This window comes from Littorina saxatilis, linkage group LG1, assembly GCF_037325665.1.
Source record: "Littorina saxatilis isolate snail1 linkage group LG1, US_GU_Lsax_2.0, whole genome shotgun sequence".
NCBI classification, from domain to species: domain Eukaryota; kingdom Metazoa; phylum Mollusca; class Gastropoda; order Littorinimorpha; family Littorinidae; genus Littorina; species Littorina saxatilis.
In genome coordinates this window covers 23,641,841-23,660,033 of record NC_090245.1, presented here as the reverse complement: position 1 = coordinate 23,660,033, position 18,193 = coordinate 23,641,841, and the positions used below count along the sequence as shown (strand labels likewise).

The window sequence follows — 18,193 nt, the reverse complement described above, 5'->3', positions numbered from 1 at the left end:
CCAAGTGCTTGCAGCATGCTATTTGTAATCAGCAAACGCAGCTGGTAACGGTCTGCAAGAATGGGGCTCCCTGTTCCCAGTTGTCCTTAGGTTCTATGAAAGGACCTTTTTTTTTGTCTTTTGAATGAAGTTGAGTAGGATATGGCTTGGCTTTTGAGTTAATTTTACTTTTCGTTTGTTTCGCTTTCTTATGTTTTGCTCTGTACTTTCCCTTTAATTTTCCTCTGGTTTTGGCTTGTTTTGGTTTGGTTTGGTTTGGTTTGGTTTGATTTGGTTTGATTTGGTTTGATTTGGTTTGGTTTGGTTCGGTTTGGTTTGGTTTGATTTGGTTTGGTTTGGTTTGGTTTGGTTCGGTTTAACTTATTTGGTTTGGTTTGGTTTATGACAATACCAACAACCATGCAACACAAATATCCCCCCTCATACTAAGGGGGGATAATCAATAAAAACACAAGGCTTATGATCAGTCAAGTTCATTTTTACTAGACTGATAAAAAGATATATAGGTAAAGGTTTGGCATGATATGGGCACGGATTGGCGGAAGATAAGCATGGTTAGGGGGGTAACTGCTTTATCATGAAATTCAACCCCTCCTTAGGGGGGAAACTGCTTAATCATGAAATTGAATCCCTCCAAAAGCTGGCCCATGTTAGCTGGCAACAACGTGTCTGAGCTCCCGCTGCAAACCTTCATTTACCCCTGAGTCAGCATGGTCGGGGTGTGAAACCATTACCATGTGCTTACTTTACGGCACCCATGCTGCTGTTTTGCGGGGCTTTGCTACCAGCCCCAGGCTTCAGTCTTCTGGAGGGAGCAGGATCCAGAACCGGCCACGGGGTAGACAACCCCCCGTGGTTACGCTAGCCACATCCCGTGGTTCGCTTGGGCTCACATTGTGGACCCTGCCTAAGTCAGGTAAAATTCACCAAAATACAACAGAATGCAGTGTCCCCCTTTACCATGCTTATCTCCCGCCACATACAGCTATGCAATAGATGTTCCGCCAATCCTTATTCTAGGGGCGTTTTAGTTTAAAATAATTTTAGCAATTTAATCTCCGAAGTTTGATTTAAAGAGTTCGTTTCCCCTTTGGTTGTGGTGGACGCAATCCGGGAGGAGGCAGAGTCAATCCTCCAGATGTTAAGATGGTAGACACTTCTGCCATTCTCGTTTTGAATTCGGCACTTTGCCCTTTGATTCAGCCTTAAATGACGATGTCGTTGGCACCCAAGTGCAGGACCAGGTTGCTCGGTGGTGTTCTTCTGAGCAGCTTGGTAAGGACCTGGGAAAACCCTAGCCTGGCTACTCCGCGAGCCGCAACGGCAGGAGTAGGTCCTGTCGCGTCCTGTCCAGGTGCTGCAGCACCCTGACGACAAGATTGGACCTCGTGATCATGATTCCTGGAACTCACATGCGAGAATGGATTTAAAACATCTTTTAACACGCCTGAAATATGCACTTAACTACCTCGCTACTGCTGAATGTGTATACTGTCCGCCTTGGGGGTGAAAACCATCCCATGGCGAGGCACACACCCAGCCATCAAGACAACTCTCTAGCATTATAGCCGGATTAAGATTGATGTTTTATTCAACCAAATTTAGATTAATTTTGCAGCCTGCAAAACCACAAACAAGTTGCGGCTGTGTGCAGCACTACCTGCTCAGCCCCCCTGCCATGTTGAAATCCAATCTGCCAAAAACATGGGACTGAAACATAATTGTGCAAGGTGACAGCTCTACCTGTTCAGCCCTGCTACCGCTGTAAACCAATCTGCAAAAACACATGAGACTGCATATAATTGTGCCAACGGGACAGCGCTTTCTGTTCAGCCCTGCTACCATGTTGTAAACCAATCTGCAAATCAATCAGACATGAGACTGACACATAATTGTGCCAATGCGACAGCACCATCTGTTCAGCCCTGCTTCTGTATGTGCGTCCCTTCCAAAAGTAGGACACAGGTATGGAACAAACTGAATAGGGTCAAGCAAACCGTTTGAGAATTAAGCGCTTGCTTAAGCTTTCCTCAAACGGACCATTTGCAGTGGTTGTCTTGCTTGTCATAAAATCATTTATGGCTAAAGCCGAAATGTGTTTGGTTTGGTTTGATTTGATTTGGTTTGGTTTGGTTTGGTTTGGTTTGATTTGGTTTGGTTTGGTTTGGTTTGGTTCGGTTTAACTATTTTGGTTTTGTTTTGTTTTGTTTGGTTTGGTTCGGTTTAACTTATTTGGCGTGGTTTGGTTTGGTTTGGTTTGGTTTGGTTTGGTTTGGTTTGGTTTGGTTTGGTTCGGTTTAACTATTTTGGTTTGGTTTGGTTTGGTTTGATTTGGTTTGATTTGGTTTGGTTTGGTTTGGTTTGATTTAGTTTGATTTGGTTTGGTTTGGTTTGGTTTATCTTACTTGGTTTGGTTTGGTTTGGTTTGGTTTAGTTTGAATTGTTTTGATTTCGTTTGCTTTTGTTGTTTAAATGGAAGAGGGAGCTCGGGGATATTACAAAGAAAATATTATATGGAATGTGGCATCTTTTGTATGTAGTTAGCTATTCTCCTTGATTAGTCCATACTATTATCCAAACAAAACGAAGATCAAAGTCGCTTGTTCATTTCAATGTTTGTTTTTCTCTCAGGTGCCAGGAGATTGTTCCCGAATAACTTCCACTTACTCTATCGCACATGTCGTAGGCTTTTAGGGCGCTTACTTCCCTTTGTTTATCATATCTAGTCCCCATAATGGTCAATCTACTGTCACAATTACAAACTTGTCCCTTGACAGTGTATGGAGACAGTGTTACAGCAGCAGCAAGGTGGACATCAAAAGCTAAAGAGGAGAGAGCGAAGAGTGAAATTACAACAATTCGAACAAAACCAAAAAAAGAAAACAAGCACACAAGGGAAAAACCGCAACGTACCACAACGGAAAAAAAACAAATAGGGCTGGCGACACAAGTTGGGCCACCGATACAACACTTTCTCCTCTTTGAAATATTGCGGTTCAAGAGTTTTACATGATTTAGAACTTGCAGTCTCGTATCTCAATCGTTGCAAAACGTTTTACGGCGCCCAAAGGACAATTTAGCAGGTCAACACAGCACTGGAAACGGCCTGGAAACACCCTGTCAAAATCTGTTGACCGCATGATGGCAGTTTATGGCAAAATACGGCGGAGAGCTCTTTTGATGTATAACGGATGTCCCATGAGAGACCACAGGCACAAGGCAACCGCTGAACGCTTTGTCAAGTCTCCCAAGAAAATAAACTGCGATAGAACTCTGTTCTTCACGCTTTCTTCCAATAAATAATATTTTTATTTGTCTTTTCTTTCTGTGTGTGAGTGTGTGTGTGGGAGGGGGGGTAAGAAAATACAACAAAGACGGAGCTTTGTTCTTCTCGATTTGTACCCATAAATAGTTCAGATTTTTTCTTCTTTTTTTTCGTCTTTTTACATTTAGTCAAGTTTTGACTAAATGTTTTAACGTAGAGGGGGAATCGAGACGAGGGTAGTGGTGTATGTGTGTGTGTGTGTGTATGTGTGTGTGTGTGTGTGTGTGTGTGTGTGTGTGTGTGTGTGTGTGTGTCTCTGTGTGTGTGTGTGTGTCTGTGTGTCTGTCTGTCTGTCTGTCTGTGCGTGTGTGTGTGTAGAGCGATTCAGACCAAACTACTGGACCGATCTTTATGACATTTGACATGAGAGTTCCTGGGAATGATATTCCCGGCCTTTTTTTCTCTTTTTTTCGATAAATACCTTTGATGACGTCATATCCGGCTTTTTGTAAAAGTTGAGGCGGCACTGTCACACCCTCATTTTTCAATCAAATTGATTGAAATTTTGGTCAAGCAATCTTCGACAAAGGCCGGACTTTGGTGTTGCATTTCAGCTTGGTGGCTTAAAAATTAATAAATGACTTTGGTCATTAAAAATCTGAAAATTGTAAAAAAATTAATTTGTTTTTAAAACGATCCAAATTTACGTTCATCTTATTCTACATCATTTTCTGATTCCAAAAACATATAAATATGTTATATTCGGATTAAAAACAAGCTCTGAAAATTAAAAATATAAAAATTATTATTAAAATAAAATTTCCGAAATCGATTTAAAAACAATTTCATCTTATTCCTTGTGGGTTCCTGATTCCAAAAACATATAGATGTGATATGTTTGGATTAAAAACACTCTCAGAAAGTTAAAAAGAATAGAGATAAAGAAAAGCGTGCTGCATCCTTCTCAGCACAACTACTATCCCGCTCTTCTTGTCAATTTCACTACCTTTGCATCGAGCGGTGGACTGACGATGCTACGAGTATACGCTCTTGCTGTAAAAATGCAGTGAGTTCAGTTTCATTCTGTTAGTTCGACAGCTTGACTAAATGTTGTAATTTCGCCTTACGCGACTTGTTTTTTCGTCTTTGTGTGTGTGTGGGGGGGGGGGGGGGGCGCAACTGGCAGAGACCTCTGGTTGTCTCTCGTGACGATAAACAAGTTTGTCTTTTGTCAGCCTGTCTGTTCTCCTGGTTTTCAAGGAAGTTTTGTGAGGTCAAACAGACACAATATGTGACCTGCGTGCGCGTGAATATTTGCCACAGGGTTCAGTCGTATGCAATGAGTTACTGTTGCCATGGCTGAGCGCTCGCATTACTTTCTTACCTGCTAAAGACATTGTCTGTATGAATATGTAGTTGCTTTGTCTTGTCTTGTTTCATGCATACTGGTGTATCTGCAGAAGGATTTTAGTCAAGTCACCAAATTGGGTTTGATCATTTTCAGAGACCTAATACTGATTTGAAACATATTTTATTTGTGTTGCTATTAAAGCAGTTACACACACTAAGGGTAAGGAGGAGAGAGAGAGAGAGAGAGAGAGAGAGAGAGAGAGAGAGAGAGAGAGAGAGAGAGAAAGAGAGAGAGAGACGGACGGACGGACGGACTAATATACCGTGAGCCCACTCAGTCCATAGATACACTGAGATAGAGGCATACAGAAGAATCAATTCAAGCCAGAGAGAGAAAGAGAGAGAGAGAGAGAGAGAGAGAGAGAGAGAGAGAGAGAGAGAGCGAGAAAGAGTGACAGAGACAGAGAGATATAGAGATAAAGAGAGAGACAGAGAAAGAGAGAGAGAGAGAGAGAAAGAGAGAGAGAGAGAGAGAGAAAGAGAGAGAGAGAGAGAGAGAGAGAGAGAGAGAGAGAGAGAGAGAGAGAGAGAGAGAGAGAGAGAAGCCCACCATTCAATTAATACGGCCACTCCGGTAGCCCTGGGGGACACGCAGGCAAGCTCCGCAGCCGCCGCGAGCTATATCGCACAGATCCCCCTTCCCTTCTTGGGGGACATGTCTTTACACCGTCACACTTTCCCGTCCAATGGGAGTTGTCGGCTTATTCACTCGCTTTGGATAAAGCCCGCTAATTGGTTACTTTCATGTCGTTTACAGTTTTGGGGTTTGGGATTACAAGACGATGTCTTTCATTTGCTGAGGGGAATGGAGGTGGTAGAGGCGGGAATAAGAGAGTTGAGTGGAGTAAATGTGCTGTGCTTGTTGAAACAAATGTTTGTGAAATCAATATTAAATGGACTTAGTGACAGGATTTCAACTGAAGCCAGATGCTCTCTAAAATCCGATGCCATGAAATTATTCTGATAGACTCTAACATGTCCCAGATAAACTAAAACATGACCAAGGACAGGTTTTTGCTGCGTATATCCCCATCATCCTGACCTCAGGTCAAAATGAGTTCGGCTCATTCTCTCCCTGACAGGATGCCTTGAGTTTCCTTGTCTGGCAAGGAAACCGAGGTTTGTACATATTTAGAGCTTTTTACATTTAGTCAAGTTTTTGTAATGTGTTATGGATGTAAGCAGATTCGCGATCGTCGATAATGATTTTTCATGGTGTTTTGTAATTTTTAAATTACAGATGAATTTTTATTTTAGACAGTTTCAAGCGAGCTATTTTTCGCGGATGTATTTACTGTGCAAACAACTCTAGATATGGCATAAGTGTCACGTGATAATCAACCGTTTGGTTTCGGCCCTCGCTGGAGCAGACGATTTTTTTGACAGTGATGCAACCATATATTACGGTCTCCTTCCGGCAGCAGTCCCAACATGTCGACTTTTTTTTGACCTGAGAACGATGTCTTTATCATAACTGTGAAGAACAGAACGGAGATCACTGTCGAAGTCGGCCAATCTGCAATCATTTTCGTCTCGCGAACACTGCTCGTGAACAACATATGCGAGATCACTCTGTATACTTCTTTTGATAGATTCGCGTAGGACTTTCGCGTATGGTCAGAGAGACAACTGGCGATAGCCGTGGAGCGAGGATTATCAGAATGATATCCCCATGTGATATGAATTGTGCAGGAGGATGTCCCTCCGCTCCCCCCCCCCCCCCCCCCCCGGGTATAACCTCCGTATCCCATTCATGAACGGCCCTGAACACAACAAAAACTTCTCACCTGACAATAGTTTCTTTAATATCAGAAGTTGGGAAATCCGTGTGTCATGGTAGGTGTAAATTTAGATGAAACTGGAGAACTGATAATAGCGCTTTTGTTTCTGTCCTTAGGCTTACTTGGTTCTTTTTCCTAGAAGCGTCAAGGAAGATCTGAATAGACATATAAAGCCTTCTGCTTTTGTATCTTAAACAAGTCACGCTGCTGCTATGAAGTCAAAATAGACTGAGTTATATAGACGAGCGCATTAAAACACAAACTATTGGACGACAAACACGACTAAGTAGAGCGGAAATTGTTGTTTTCTTTAAACTACAGCAGAACCCTGCTTTCATTGTTCAATTCAAGCCTACACTAATGCAGCCAAACAATGCCTTGCTTCTGAAATATAAGTCATTTCCCCCTGTTCGTGAAACTATTCAAGCTGATTTTAAACGAAGGATTTTTTTAGAACTCCCTGAATGTCAGACCTAATCATCCCTTACTAAAAATGAACCCTCAAAATGGCTCTAATACTAATAGCATCTAGCCCAACGCGATTTCGCGATGCATTTTGCGTGACTGTCGCTCGAAAACTTGTCTTTGTTCAGCACTCAAAACCACCACGCTTCAATGAGTGTGTAATCAGAAGGCACACAAAAATCGATGCTGCATCTGCCTGTCCCAGACACAAAATCAATGATCATCAATTATGACCTCTACCTTACATGTCAAATTTAACGCAAAAATGGATGATGGGTTTTTGATACGTCATTGAGCCCAAAAAATCTACGCTGATCAAAGTTTTTCGTCACGACACTTCCATAGTCTGTACTTGGGTGTATTTTATGCTTGGTTAACAAATCACGAAGTGAGATTAAAAACGAGAATGAAAGTAACTTTGTTGCAGAAGTATTAAAGAAAAAACCCCATTCCAAACGGAAGCGTTGCATCTTGTTATGTTTCTGTTCGTGGTTTTTGTATGTTGTTTGTCAATCTAAAGGACACCTTTGATAATAAAATATGTTATATCCGTAAAGATCCCATCTATTGACTTGCAAATATCTTTTTACAACAATTGATAATGTTTGTCAATATTTTGGTAGATAATTTGAGGAAAAATCAACTGATGAAAATTGGTTAAAAATGATGTTGAAATGTAAACTCTACTCCTCTGTTCGCTCTTTTCTTCATCCTCTTCATATTTGTAAAACCTCTGTTCTTTTCTTTTCTATTCGCGAAACGGCAGTTAAGGTACTGTCCGTGTCCATTAAGCGTTCAGGTAAACCGCCGCACATCTGCCGAGGAATCAAGATGGGAAACGAGCAGCCTGAAATCGACAGCCGGAATTCTCTTTTGCTGTCTGATTTGATTTAGTTAGTAAAATCTATGTCAATCTGTCAAATCATTTCAGTTAAAACAACAACAACAGCAACAACAACAACAACAACAACAACAACAACAATACATTCACTCATAGCATAGCATTACAACAACAACAACAACAACAACAACAACAACAACAACAACAACAACAACAACAACAACAAGAGCTATACCTTGCTATGATACTTTGTTTTGACTGTGTATTTTTCGTGGCAGGATTGGATAGACGAGTTCTTGGTGTGGGACCCAGCGGATTATGGCGGTATAGATGAGCTGATTGTCTTCCAACGAGAAGTCTGGCTTCCCGACCTCTTCGTGGAAAACACGTGAGTGGCTCGTTGTTTTGGTGGTGGTGATGTTAATGTGGTAGTGGTGTGTTTGGTGTGTTTGGTGGTGGTGGTGATGGCTGGTGGTTTTGTTAGTGAAGGTGATGGTGGTGATGTTGTTCGAAAATCATTGTCATTCGTGTAGTTATACTAAAAGCAGGGGGCAATATGAAGAAATGGATATATATGTATGCAAGCAAAGGTCTATTTATCAAAAGGAGTGCAGTGCGCGCGCGCGCGCTTGTGTGTGTATGTGTGTGTGTGTGTGTGTGTGTGTGTGTGTGTGTGTGTGTTCGTGTTTGTGTGTGTGTGTGTGTGGTTGTGTGGGTGTGTGTGTGTGTGTGTGTGTGTGTGTGTGTGTGTGTGTGTGTGTGTTCTTTCTTTCTTTTTTCTCCCTCTGTAACTCCTCTTAACGCTGTTATGTCATACATTTTGACAAATCTTCTTTGAATTAAGTTAAGATACACTAGCATGTGCGCAATGTACATCTCTCTCTCTCTCTCTCTCTCTCTCTCTCTCTCTCTCTCTCTCTCTCTCTCTCTCTCTCTCTCTCTCTCTCTCTCTAATAGCCTCAAAGTTTTATCGGAACCCATCAATGTTTAGAATGTGCCAATTACTATCCTCTACAAATGGCCAAGTGATAAGACAGTTAGCAACGTATATTTACAAAGCTATACGATTTCGCACTGATTCTCTGGAAAATGCACAGTTGCTAGATGCAGGTCCATAAGGCTGCTTCTTTTAAACATTGTTCGCTTGTATTATGTGTCACCAGTCTTGTTATGGGCCGGAGGCCTAACAAATAAAATTTCCGACTTCTCTCTCTCTCTCTCTCTCTCTCTCTCTCTCTCTCTCTCTCTCTCTCTCTCTCTCTCTCTCTCTCTCTCTCTCTCTCTCTCTCTCTCTCTCGCTCTCTCTCTTGTCTCTTGGACAGGAGCCAACCGCACAGATTCGGGTTTTATGCATTGGGATTCTTATATCAATGATTCGATTCTCTTGCTTCAATCATGCACCAACCTAGACCTACACCAACGTCCATCCTTTCTAAGTCATTAAATGCTATTGTTGTTCAACTTTTCTTTGAGCTGAACTCCCAAAGTAAAGTTGTATGCAACTGATTTCAGATTTCCATATGGATGTGGTTTTGCCAGCAAACGACAGACGGCATACAAAGTAGTAATTTGAAACATTTACAAATATCTATGTCTCAAAATCACATGATACTTACAAAGCTTGGTTCGGAAAAATAAACAAACAAACATCGTTTTAATTAAATGACAGAGTCTGCTCCATGTCCAACAAACCCGTCAAGTCACTTGAAACGTGAGTTATCGAGTATTTTTTTAACGACCTTAAATGTGACCCTCCACTACGAAATGAGTCGCATGTCACCTTTGCATGATTTTCATATTTTTACATTTTCCTAAAGAGTTTTTTTTATGCTCTATCCAGTGGTGAAAACCGTTTTAGAAAAGAGCAAAAACTGTTTGAGTTATAAGCCTGTGACTAAGGTGACCCTCACACTGTTACCAGACACTCCCCGGACTTATGCGCAGAACCGCGCGAGGTGACATGCGACTCATTTCGTGTTGGAGGGTCGCAAATATGCATGTTCAAATTGATCAGAAATGCTGCATGTTTTTGTTACCATCTTTTTTTTCTTTCTTTTTCCTTTGTATGACCTCAGTTACATGCAGGCCGCTTCTACCCTTCTTTTTCGTCTCTCTCTCTCTTTTTTTTAATTTTTTTGGCAGGGAGCATCATTCTTCATTGGTCTCTTTTTTTCTCAATGAAATTTAAACTTTAACACCTTTCAGTCTAACTGTCTTAATCTTAATTCCACATCAAACATACAACAAATATTCATAGGTTTACCGTAACGATATTTGCCAATACACATTTTAGCGACAATTATAAAATAATGTATATATTCTACTGCCTGAAGGGAAATATTTTCACGTGTTGGAAGCCCAGCAAAGCTGTTGCTGCATTCAATCCCATACGAACGTCAAATTTTGTAATAACTCTACATACAACATCTGACCAGATGTTGTGTATTTTATGGCAATCAAAAATGAAATGTTCAATGTAATCTATTACATTGGGACAATAATTATGTACAAAAAACATTTCTTAACAATACCCATTTTGAATAATATTATGTTGGTTGGATAAATATTATGTAACATTTTTCAGTGAAGTTCTCTCAATCTTGTTTCAGTGTTACTATCAGTGTGAGTTCCAAACCGAGAGATTTCTGACAATAGCGAATATTTGTATGTTTGTTTTTAAGATGCGATACACAACCCATAGCCGTATGTGACCCTTCACAGACTTGTACTGACGTCATTACATAGATCCAGCTTCAGATGGACAGCAGGCTCAATCCTCAGACATCATGAGATACGTTGATTGACACGTTCAGATGTATCTATTTTAAGAAATAGTTGATTAAACGCAACTCGGGTCTTGGTCAGTTTCAATTGTGATTTTTTAAATTAGACACGGACAAAAAAAAGAACAAGTGTATAGGATGGTGTGTCTTCTTCTTCTTGGCGTTCGCTGGCGCGACACATTCAATCCGTCTCGGGAGATGAAGGTCGTAGTCTCCTCCAGCTCCAGTCGACTGCCACGGAGCTTGGTTTGCAGTGGGGTGGGGGACGGCCACACTTCTTGTCGCTCCTTCTGTAGAAGGGGACATCTCTGCAGGATGGTGTGTAAGGCATGGGAGAGAGATGAAGGCAGGAGGGCGAAAGGAAAAGAAAGCTGTGCAGCAGGAGAAAGGACGGAGGGAAGGAGAAATCATGGGAGTACATCAAAGTGTAATCAATGGACTCTGTATCCAGGTTATGAGGTCAAAGCATGGTCTCAATTCCGGACAGTTGGCTCAATCAAACACCCTCCAATACATTGATGATAGTCGCATCATTTTGAGGAGAATGGTGCTAAAACGCAACTCGTGTCGTGGTCAACTTCAATTGTGATTGTCCAAATTGGGGAAGAAAAAGGGGAAATGCAAAGAAAAGGACGAGGAGCATCGGGAGGGAGAGAGCCGTAATCGGGAGGTTGAAAGGAAGACAGCTGTAAGAGCGAACGAAGGAGAGGAGAAAAGGACGAGGAGCATCGGGAGGGAGAGAGCCGTAAACGGGAGGTTGAAAGGAAGACGGCTGTAAGAGCGAACGAAGGAGAGGAGAAAAGGACGAGGAGCATCGGGAGGGAGAGAGCCGTAAACAGGAGGTTGAAAGGAAGACAGCTGTAAGAGCGAACGAAGGAGAGGAGAAAAGGACGAGGAGCATCGGGAGGGAGAGAGCCGTAAACAGGAGGTTGAAAGGAAGGCAGCTGTAAGAGCAAACGAAGGAGAGGAGAAAAGGACGAGGAGCATCGGGAGGGAGAGAGCCGTAAACGGGAGGTTGAAAGGAAGACGGCTGTAAGAGCGAACGAAGGAGAGGAGAAAAGGACGAGGAGCATCGGGAGGGAGAGAGCCGTAATCGGGAGGTTGAAAGGAAGACAGCTGTAAGAGCGAACGAAGGAGAGGAGAAAAGGACGAGGAGCATCGGGAGGGAGAGAGCCGTAATCGGGAGGTTGAAAGGAAGACAGCTGTAAGAGCGAACGAAGGAGAGGAGAAAAGGACGAGGAGCATCGGGAGGGAGAGAGCCGTAAACGGGAGGTTGAAAGGAAGACGGCTGTAAGAGCGAACGAAGGAGAGGAGAAAAGGACGAGGAGCATCGGGAGGGAGAGAGCCGTAAACAGGAGGTTGAAAGGAAGACAGCTGTAAGAGCGAACGAAGGAGAGGAGAAAAAGACGAGGAGCATCGGGAGGGAGAGAGCCGTAAACAGGAAGTTGAAAGGAAGACAGCTGTAAGAGCAAACGAAGGAGAGGAGAAAAGGACGAGGAGCATCGGGAGGGAGAGAGCCGTAAACGGGAGGTTGAAAGGAAGACAGCTGTAAGAGCGAACGAAGGAGAGGAGAAAAGGACGAGGAGCATCGGGAGGGAGAGAGCCGTAAACGGGAGGTTGAAAGGAAGACAGCTGTAAGAGCGAACGAAGGAGAGGAGAAAAGGACGTGGAGCATCAGGAAGGAGAGAGTCGTAAACGGGAGGTTGAAAGGAAGGCAGCTGTAAGAGCGAACGAAGGAGAGGAGAAAAGGACGTGGAGCATCAGGAAGGAGAGAGTCGTAAACGGGAGGTTGAAAGGAAGACAGCTGTAAGAGCGAACGAAGGAGAGGAGAAAAGGACGTGGAGCATCGGGAGGGAGAGAGCCGTAAACGGGAGGTTGAAAGGAAGACAGCTGTAAGAGCGAACGAAGGAGAGGAGAAAAGGACGTGGAGCATCGGGAGGGAGAGAGCCGTAAACGGGAGGTTGAAAGGAAGACAGCTGTAAGAGCGAACGAAGGAGAGGAGAAAAGGACGTGGAGCATCGGGAGGGAGAGAGCCGTAAACGGGAGGTTGAAAGGAAGACAGCTGTAAGAGCGAACGAAGGAGAGGAGAAAAGGACGTGGAGCATCGGGAGGGAGAGAGCCGTAAACAGGAGGTTGAAAGGAAGACAGCTGTAAGAGCGAACGAAGGAGAGGAGAAAAGGACGAGGAGCATCGGGAGGGAGAGAGCCGTAAACGGGAGGTTGAAAGGAAGACAGCTGTAAGAGCGAACGAAGGAGAGGAGAAAAGGACGAGGAGCATCGGGATGGAAAGAGATGAAGGCAGGAGGGCGAAAGGAAGAAACCTATAAGGCGGAACGAAGGAGAGAAGAAAATAAGGAGGAAGAGTGTGTGTGTGGGGGGGGGTAATGTGGAAGGAGGCGGAAGAAAACAGAACACGATATGTAAGGAAGGAGGGGAGGAAGAAGGGAGGGAAATTGTGTGAGTAAATCCGAAGTGTAATCAATGAAACCTGTACCCGGGGAAGACGCTGATTAGACCATACGACCGCCCCGCCCGTCCGGCGATCAGATGCAATTCCGCTGCACTGTCGTCGCTGGCGATACATACCCCATTTTTTCCGCACGTGACGTATGCAGCCGCACAGACCGTAACTCTAGAGAATGGAGGTGACGCATGCACGAGGGAGCCGACCAGACTTTCAAGTGATACTGTAAACGCTGGCAGCTATAGATATGCAACTTTTTGCGACATGTGACAAATCACAAGGGAGATAACTTTAACTGATGCAGTTATGCTGCACTGTCGTTGCCCACGACAAATGACCCGCTTTTTGCCGTACTCTGATGTTTTTTGTTAAACCCTTCTCGCTCAGTTCGCTGCCAAATAAACTGTTCTATTTTGCAAGGCTCAGAAGCTCTGGTCGATGAGAAATATTCACATGACCCATGCACAAGGCAGGTCATCGGACTTTGCAATTGTTTGTGGAATGGTACACAAAAACACGGGAGAAGACAGCTGGGCTGAGGTACACGAGGCAGTTACCACCCAAACGGGAGCCACCCGCAGTGTTTGATTGGTTGACATTGAGATTTGTTGTGATTTCAACCAATCAGACCCTGCTGTTTGTTCTCTCCCGTTTGGGTGGCACCCACTTTTGGTTCGTGCACTTCAGCCCTGGTAATGTAGGTGAGCAACTTTCAGGGTACGTGACCCCTTAACCGCTCACAGGGGAGGTGGCAGAACTTTCCTTGAACATTTTAACATTTTCCGGCAGGGGTTACGGCATCTGTAAAGGGCAGAATATACCTGCGCAGTTTTAGCGGCACAGACGACGCACTGCATATTATTGATGCTGCGATAGGGGTTATGACGAGTCCTTGGCCTGTTTTCCTTTCACGCAACGTGTATCGGGCTGGGATAATCTGCAGTGCGTCGTCTGCCCTGCTGAAGTTACATAGGTGAGCGCCAGGCCTAAGATATATGGCATTGACGGCAGTGCATGACTCGACTACGAAGGAGAAGGGTTGAATTTCAAATACAGTTACTGACGTGTCAGCAGCTTGAAGTGTGACACTTATAACACTTATAACACTTATAACACTTTTAACACTTATAACACAACGCCGTTTTAAGTGGAATGTGCCAGGACCCCTCTCCGTGTGATATGGCATTTTAGTGCAGCGGTTAAATTAGTTGGGATTTGTTGTTATGTTATACTTCGTCCGTTGCGGATATTATTGTTGCTGCTAATGTATTGTAATTGTGTTGGGTTCCACTTTCTTAACTTGATTCTCACGCTCGCCCCGTCGCTCGTCCCCCCTAACACACACACACACACACACACACACACACACACACACACATACACACACACACACATACACACACACACACACACATACACACACACACACACAGACACACACATACACATACACACACACACACACACACACACACACACACACGCACGCACACACACACACACACACACACATTATCTCTCTCTCTACCTCTATATATATATATATATATATATATATATATATATATATATATATAAAACATCAGAAATTGTGAAAGAAACAATTGAAAGTCAGCAGAGACTTTCTTCCGAGATTTGTTAAAATCTCTTAGCAGAGAGAGAGAGAAATAAGTATCCCTTCACAGACAGCCTATTGGGAGCATCAGACCCTCCTCAAGGGGGACCGAGATTTACAGAGCAAAGTCCCTTTGTGGGGGACGTATCGCAAGGTAATCTAGTCCTGAGGAGGACCATTGTATTTGTACCTAGACCAGACACGTGTTTCGACACTATTGTGTCTCATCAGTGGTCAGGTGGTACTGATGGCGAGAGTTGTCAACCCATGGTATCCAACTAAGAAGCAAACCATTCTCTGAATGGTAGCTTCTGTTGGCATGGGAGACTACCCTCATCTGACAACCCCAAGAGGATATCTGTGAAGGGAAACACTTTGATTTAAGGCCAAAGTGTAGAATTGGTATTTATTAAGAAAGAATTTAGAAATTTAGACAAGTTTTATATATATATATATATATCCTTTTCTCTTTCTTCCCCCCCCCCCCCTCTTCTCTCTCTCTCTCTCTCTCTCTCTCTTTCTCTCTCTCACTCTCTCTCTCTCTCTCTCTCTCTCTCTCTCTCTCTCTCTCTCTTTTATTCTCTCGCACACAGATCCTCCTTTTTTTCTCTCCACGTCCTTTCCAACCGCCAGCGTGGCCGCAGTAAATGTCTGCTTTTATGCTGGTTCTGCCAGAAATGAGCGCACTAAATCGCAGAATGTATGCACATGACCCTTTTATGGCACAATCAACACAATACTCATCCCCAATGCTGACACGCCTTGAGACCTTGTCCGCTTGATGCCAGCAATTGTGCATTTTGTCAGACAGACACAACCGCACGCACCAGTACGCACGCACATACGCATGTATATACGATCACACACTCACACACACAAAGACACATGTTGGTTAAACATGTAGACACACACACACGCACATACGTACCCATACACTCAAACATATATATTCATACACGCACGCACGGACGCACGCACGCACGCACGCACACACACACACACACACACACACACACACACACACACACACACACACACACACACACACACAATCACACGCGCGCACACACACACACACATACACACACTGACACACACACACAAACGCACACACACACACACTCACACACACACACACACTCACACACACACACACACACACACACACATACACACACACACACTCACACACACACACACACACTCACACACACACACACACACACACACACTCACACACACACTCACAAACACACACACACTCACACAGACACAGACACACACACACACACACACACACACACACACACACACACTCACACACACACACTCACTCCTTTTCCGTTTTAAAAACGGATCATGCTGACTTTATCCTTGGCAAACTTTCTAACGACGTTGCTTGGAAATCATGGGTTATTCTTATCCTTGAGTACATCCTCTGCTCGGCGTGTCCGTAACGTTGTTACGATGTATTTATTTTGGGAAAACTCATCAAAACTGTTCCCGCGCGACAGAAATTATTCGTGAGATGTCGCAACGAATTGACAAACTGCGGGGAAGTTTGTGAGCCTGTGGGAAAACCCTTTGCGAGGAAATGTGGACGAAAGCAAGGAAAAAACCATTTTCAATGAAGAAGGAAAGCCTCCTGAAAACTAAACAAAACAGATAAGAGAGGGTGATGGAAAGAAAGATGGAATAACAGAATGGTACAGCTCACAAGACATCTAAAGGAAGGAAAGGAAGGACCGTTTTCACACACAAAAAGACAGAGAGGGGTCTAAAAACAACAACAACAACAGCAACAGCAACAACAACAACAACAACAGCAACAACAACAACAACAACAACAACAGCAGCAACAACAACAACAGCAACAACAACAACAACAGCAACAACAACAACAACAGCAGCAGCAACAACAACAACAACAGGAAGAGCAACAACAACAATAACAACAACAACAACAACAACAACAACAGCAGCAGCAGCAACAACAACAACAACAACAACAACAGCAACAACAACAACAACAGCAACAGCAACAACAACAACAACAACAACAGCAACAACAACAACAACAGCAACAACAACAACATAACAAGTCGCGTAAGGCGAAAATACAACATTTAGTCAAGTAGCTGTCGAACTCACAGAATGAAACTGAACGCAATGCAACGCAGCAAGACCGTATACTCGTAGCATCGTCAGTCCACCGCTCATGGCAAAGGCAGTGAAATTGACAAGAAGAGCGGGGTAGTAGTTGCGCTGAGAAGGATAGCACGCTTTTCTGTACCTCTCTTCGTTTTAACTTTCTGAGCGTGTTTTCAATCCAAACATATCATATCTATATGTTTTTGGAATCAGGAACCGACAAGGAATAAGATGAAAGTGTTTTTAAATTGATTTCGAAAATTTAATTTTGATCATAATTTTTATATTTTTAATTTTCAGAGCTTGTTTTTAATCCAAATATAACATATGTATATGTTTTTGGAATCAGAAAATGACGAAGAATAAGATGAAATTGTTTTTGGATCGATTAATAAAAAATAATTTTAATTACAAGTTTCCGATTTTTAATGACCAAACTCACTCATTAGTTTTTAAGCCACCAAGCTTAAAGGCAATACTAAACCCCGGCCTTCGTCGAAGATTGCTTTGCCAAAATTTCAATCAATTTGATTAAAAAATGAGGGTGTGACAGTGCCGCCTCAACTTTTACAAAAAGCCAGATATGACGTCATCAAAGGTATTTATCGAAAAAATGAAAAAAACGTCCGGGGATATCATACCCAGGAACTCTCATGTCAAATTTCATAAAGATCGGCCCAGTAGTTTAGTCTGAATCGCTCTACACACACACACAGACAGACAGACAGACAGACAGACAGACACACATACACCACGACCCTCGTCTCGATTCCCCCCTCTATGTTAAAATATTTAGTCAAAACTTGACTAAATGTAAAAAGAAAGAGAGGAGGAGATAAAGAAGTACAGAAAGAAAGAAAGGAAATATTTGTCCAGCTCAAAGAAATGCCTAGAAGAAAGAAAGGGAAGAATGTCTTCTCAAGTAAAGACAGCAATCAAAACAAACAAACATTAGGAAGGAGGAAAGAGAAAAGACACCGACAGACAAGACAGACAAACAGACAGGCAGGCAGAAAACAAGAAAAAAGGAAGAAAGAAAGAAGTGACGATAAATAAAAAAAAAGAGAAAACAAGAATAGAAGGAAGGATAGAAAAAAGTTGTTCTGCACAAAAGAAATACAATTGAACGAAAGGAAAGAATGAGGCGGATCTAGTTTTATCAAGGAGGTTTGCAATGGGCAAACCATCATAATAGTCCTTCGTACAGTTTCAAGGGCAAACCATCATAATAGTCCTTCGTACAGTTTCAAGGGCAAACCATCATAATAGTCCTTCGTACAGTTTCAAGGGCAAACCATCACAATAGTCCTTCGTACAGTTTCAAGGGCAAACCATCATAATAGTCCTTCGTACAGTTTCAAGGGCAAACCATCACAATAGTCCTTCGTACAGTTTCAAGGGCAAACCATCACAATAGTC

The 18,193-nt window shown here is 43.0% G+C and overlaps 1 protein-coding gene across 1 annotated transcript in view; it reads left to right on the top strand.

Moving 5' to 3' along the window:
• Positions 1-18,193, top strand: part of LOC138969159 (neuronal acetylcholine receptor subunit beta-2-like) — a 63,725-nt gene that overhangs the window by 19,443 nt on the left and 26,089 nt on the right. The window contains exon 3 of the mRNA XM_070341921.1: positions 8,041-8,150. Coding sequence (XP_070198022.1) covers positions 8,041-8,150 — 110 coding nt within the window. The remainder of the gene's footprint in view (positions 1-8,040; positions 8,151-18,193) is intronic.